Source organism: Pterocles gutturalis, unplaced genomic scaffold, assembly GCF_000699245.1.
Source record: "Pterocles gutturalis isolate BGI_N339 unplaced genomic scaffold, ASM69924v1 scaffold15178, whole genome shotgun sequence".
Lineage (NCBI taxonomy): Eukaryota > Metazoa > Chordata > Aves > Pterocliformes > Pteroclidae > Pterocles > Pterocles gutturalis.
The window spans coordinates 4,588-9,154 of NW_010125814.1; the positions used below are offsets into that span (position 1 = coordinate 4,588).

At 45.5% G+C, this 4,567-nt stretch overlaps 1 protein-coding gene across 1 annotated transcript; it reads right to left on the bottom strand.

Annotated features, from left to right (window-relative positions):
* Positions 1-1,981: 1,981 nt before the first annotated feature.
* Positions 1,982-4,293, bottom strand: LOC104465614 (V-type proton ATPase subunit G 1-like). Its single transcript, XM_010078735.1, has 3 exons — positions 4,144-4,293; positions 2,247-2,754; positions 1,982-2,207 (listed from the first exon to the last, which is right to left on the bottom strand). Exons 1-2 carry the CDS (start codon positions 4,291-4,293, stop codon positions 2,581-2,583), a joined length of 324 nt encoding a protein of 107 aa, XP_010077037.1. The 3' UTR covers positions 1,982-2,207; positions 2,247-2,580.
* Positions 4,294-4,567: the final 274 nt, after the last annotated feature.

Consider the following 4,567-nt stretch of genomic DNA (forward strand, 5'->3'; position numbering starts at 1 on the left):
GCTGGTATTCCCAGGGGTGAGAGCTCAAATCAAGAGAATCACACATCAGTACATGTGCCCACAGTGCTTCCAGTCCCCTCTCTGGTACAAGAGCAAGCTGTGGCTCACACACAGAGCCACATCTGCAAGGGATTATGGAGGCAGACCAGCAGCAGGGAGAATTTGGAGACAGACGCGTACGAGCAGCCGGGGGAGGTTTACTCTTACTAATCAAAACATGCTGCAGGTAGTCTAGAAAATCAGATTCCAGAGGCAAGAAGTTGTGTGTCAAACTCTGTACCTCTGTCAGTAGAAAACTGTTCCCTGCAGAGTATTTTTCTGGCACAGCCTGGATTAGGCACAAGGATAGCAGTAGGTCTCCCTTTCCCAGAGCATCACCATGTAAGATGTCTCAATTGAAAATAAAATATCTACACTGCAAACAAAGCCAGCCTTCCTGAACAGCAGCAACTGGAAATACTTCTGCACAAAGTTAGAGAGTCTGGTAATTCTAAGCAGTTAAGTTTCAGGGAAATATTACAGAAAATTGGTATTCTTGCAGCATAGTGTTCTAAAGGGAGCATCTTCACATCTCCTTTTGCCAAGAGGAAATCATCAGGGAAGGGTTCTTTCTTTTTCTCCTGCCTCTCACTGTTCTAGAGAGGAAGGACACAAAGTCCTCATTAACAAAGGGAAACTTAGGAACCAACATGAGAAAGTGGGACGCACACTGTATTTTTTCTGGACACAGCAGTAGTATTTTACTGATAAACGGGATGAAATTGCTAATTACAGCCTGGAGCTGGGAGGGCTTTTATGAGGACTATCATGCCTGAATCTGAGCACCTGTTCTCACCAGGAAGAAATGTTTCATCTCCAAAGGACAGGCTGGAATTAGCATAGCTGCAACCTTTTACGAGGCCATAGCACCTCTCCAATCATTACACCAGATTGATTAAAACTGCTTTGATCCTGTTCTCCTTGTACTGACCTGGCTTTTTCCCCAGCCTGGCGTATTTGACTTCACAGGAGGCTTTTGTTTCAATTTTACAACTCGTTTAATAGCTTGAATTCCTAAAGAGATCCTTTCAGAACTACAGTACGCTACCATAAAATATTACAAGAGGAGACACCCCAGCAGTCTGCTCCCTCATTGCCCTGTGTGGCTGCAGGCAGATATTCAGTCCTTTGTTATCACTTTCATCCATCCTGCTTTCCTCCCTCCCAATCACAATCAAACTCCAGAGGTCTGAGAGGCTTTTCAATGCTAGGCTGAGGGTCTGTGGAAATACAGGATGTTCCGGCTGAGGAACAGCATCAATAACGTTTCTTGCTTAGATCCTCAGCTGCATGACTCCTGGGTCTGATCAGATACGTGCTGATCGAGGGCTCTTCTGCAAAAAGCCTTAAATTGAACTCAACAGAAAAAGCAAAGCTACATTTAATATTCTGCTGGTGAGAGAGGGAGAGGAAGAAACCACTGAAACATGAAACCTCTTGAGGTATTCGCATGTACTTTTGATTAAAGAGCTAGAAAGCAGCACACAGACAACCCCAACACACTTACTTCACGTTGTTTCCAGGTACAGCAAGATGCTGCAGGATACAGCACGACCTTGGTACAAACAAGCAGCAACCAGTACTTGACTAAAGGAAGGATAATTACTGCACAGCACCTGGCTATCAAACTATTCTAGCGAACTGGCAAGATCTTCTTTCCCCTAATGGTCACTAGAACATTTGTTCTGAAGTTTTTCAGAATGATCTGGCAAGTAAAGCATCAGACTGGAGCCAAGATGAGGAGCTCTGTAATGAGTTTTTAACTTACCTGCTGCGACCTTCAGACATTTGCCATATCTCTTACTCTTTATCTTGATATTCATTTTTCAAAGTCCATCTTGATATCCATTTTTCAAAGTCCAGACTCCCGTGGAACACAGTGAGACCTTTCAGCACTCTCAGGATGAGTTAGCAGGAACAAGACGACTGACTAGAGACTTTGGAGTTAAATAAGTGTTTTTACTTGCAAGTGTCATAGTGCCAGACTTGTAACTCAAGCTAACAGCAGAATATACAGAGAATTCAATACAGAGAAACTCAAGCACTTGAAAATTATGAGCCAGCACTGTACAGTCAGAGAATTCTTCAAACAAGGTTTAACCCCTGTACAAAGGTTAACACCACACTGAAAGATGCATTTTGGTCATCAGGAATACAATTACACAGGTCTAACAGCTACTGACACAGGCTCTTCATTTAAACCTGGCCAGCATCTCTCTCCCCTTTCTACTTCTCAGAGGAAAGCCTCTCACTGAATACTACCCAGATAAAAAGGAAGCATTAATGTGCCAACTTGAATATATACTTAATAACTTAGCACAGACTTGAGATGAGGCCATTTAATGGTTGAATAAGCTCTGAATCCGTGTCAAGAGAGAAACTAAGAAAAGTCCAGCAAGATACTGATGAGCTACAACTCACTGAAATAATTTAACACATTTACAAGAAGAACAGTTAAGGTATGGCTAAGAGCTGTATGTTCCACTTGAAGCTCAGACATTACTACCAGCATTTCCAATATGCTCCTTCCTTCTTCCACCACTACCCATTGATGCGGTAATTGATGTGGATTTCAGGTTTGATGTCACACACTAGTGCCAACAGCTGGGAGAGGACCACCTCACGGTTCTTCTGGAAGTTCTGCTGGATGACGCTCATCTTTTCCTGGGTCTCCTTCTCAACTTCAGTGGTGCAACTGCCATGAGATCCCAGTGCCTATAAACAGCAAAGAGAAAGCTCCCATGAAAGTAGTTTGGCAAAGAAAATGCTATGTCTAGCTCTGGGTTTTGCTATTCTGGACTGCCTCAGTGCATCTCAACCATGAGTCTTTGCTGAGGGAAAAAAAAAAAAAAATCACACTAAAAAAAACCACCATTGGATTCTCTGCTCAGATTTCCCACTAAACTTGCCCAAGTCTGTAGTTCACCCACCGCCCATGCCTTTTATCCTCTCTTACTCATTTTTAGAGCACGGGATTCTAAAGAGTGCCTGAAACAACAGTCCTTCTGTACTGGCAACTGGAACTGGGAACCCCTGGACGCTACTGTACTAGATCGTGTAAGAAAAGTAACACCCATGATTTAGATTAAGCACAGTCTTCACATCACCCCATTGCTTCTACCCTTGAGGAATCTCTGTAACAATCTCTGCTTTCCTGACAGGAGTGTGGGCCACGTGATGCACACAGCAAGGAGTCTCTCACGGCTTACAATGCCCTTCTTGCCCCATAAGCAAGGGTAGACAGAGCAAATTCCCATTACAAGGGGGCAGTGGACACAAAAAGGCACAGAAAAAACACGCTGGAAGAGACTAGCACCCTGGGTCTAATTCAGAGAGCTTCTGTCTCTGGAGAAGGAAAAATAAAACAGAACCAGCTGACAGGTAGTGAAGCTTGGAATTGCCTGGTACCATACACCTAGTGAAACCGGCTAAAACTGTAAAAAATTAGTCTTGACCGACTGACATGAAGGCTATTACACAGGAGAACAGAGGAGGTGGTATTGTGCTATGACAGACAGAAGAGAGGGTTGCCAAGTCATTTTCTGCAGTTTTCAGAACTGACAGGGGCACACAGGCAATGGAAACAACCTCGGCTGGTGAAGGGCCTCAATTCTGCAACTTTTGGGAATACCTTCTCTTGTTCAGAAGGAAAAGGAAGCACACCCCTCAGGACACAGGGGGCAAGACTGCCAAGCAGAATACAAGCCTTACAACTGCTTCCGCAAGACAGCAGCATCTATGAGGCAAGCAGTCTCTACCACATTAGCATTGTAGAAACCAGCCTGTCACACGAGGAATGAGCTTCGTCTTTTTTGACACCGCTACATACAGCAGTTTTGGAAGGCTGTGACCCATCAGGGCACCAGCCAACACATGAGCTTATTGAGCCAGTCAATACTTCTGGCTGTTGAGACACTATACACCATGTTCTGACTCACTCCAACTGGTTTTTCCGTGACACGTGGCTGTGCATCAGAGGAAGGCAGTTAGGGAAGTACTCTGCAAGCGACATGCTCCACCGGGAGAGCTGCTCTCAGGGCAAGTAACCCCAAACACAGGGCTAAAGGGATGGGTAGGTAACAGTGAGTGATCTAGAAAACAAACCGCTGCTTCCTTGGCTTTGAACTCCTTCTCCCTCTGCAGGCGGTACTGCTCAATCTCTGCCTGGGCTTCTTCTTTGGCCTGCTTCAGCCTCCGATTCTTTCCTGTTTCCAAAGAACATACCAAATTAAACAGAGAAAGCATTGACAGCATGTTTCCCCAACACCTCTCCAGCCACCCAATGCACAACAATCACCATAGCATTTGCTGTCGCAGCAAGTCTTTTCTGCATGAGGCATCAGCAGGGCACTGCGAGCCCCTGCAGCCCCTCCAGCTCTGTGGTGTTAGCCAGCCTCAGGAACACGAGGTCACCCCGTGTGCCACCAAACCATCACCAAGCTCACACGCAATGAGCTCCCACCAGCGAGATGTGGAGAGGTTTTCTGAGCCAGCTCGTGCATTAGACAACCTCCAGGCCTGGCCTTGC

Bases quoted from the DNA above. Each gene is read 5' to 3' on its own strand.
- LOC104465614 (XM_010078735.1), bottom strand. From the start codon at position 4,293: ATGCTGTCAATGCTTTCTCTGTTTAATTTGGTATGTTCTTTGGAAACA. The intron at 2,755-4,143 runs GTTTGTTTTCTA...TGCTGTTTATAG, and splicing joins TCAAAGCCAAGGAAGCAGCG to GCACTGGGATCTCATGGCAG.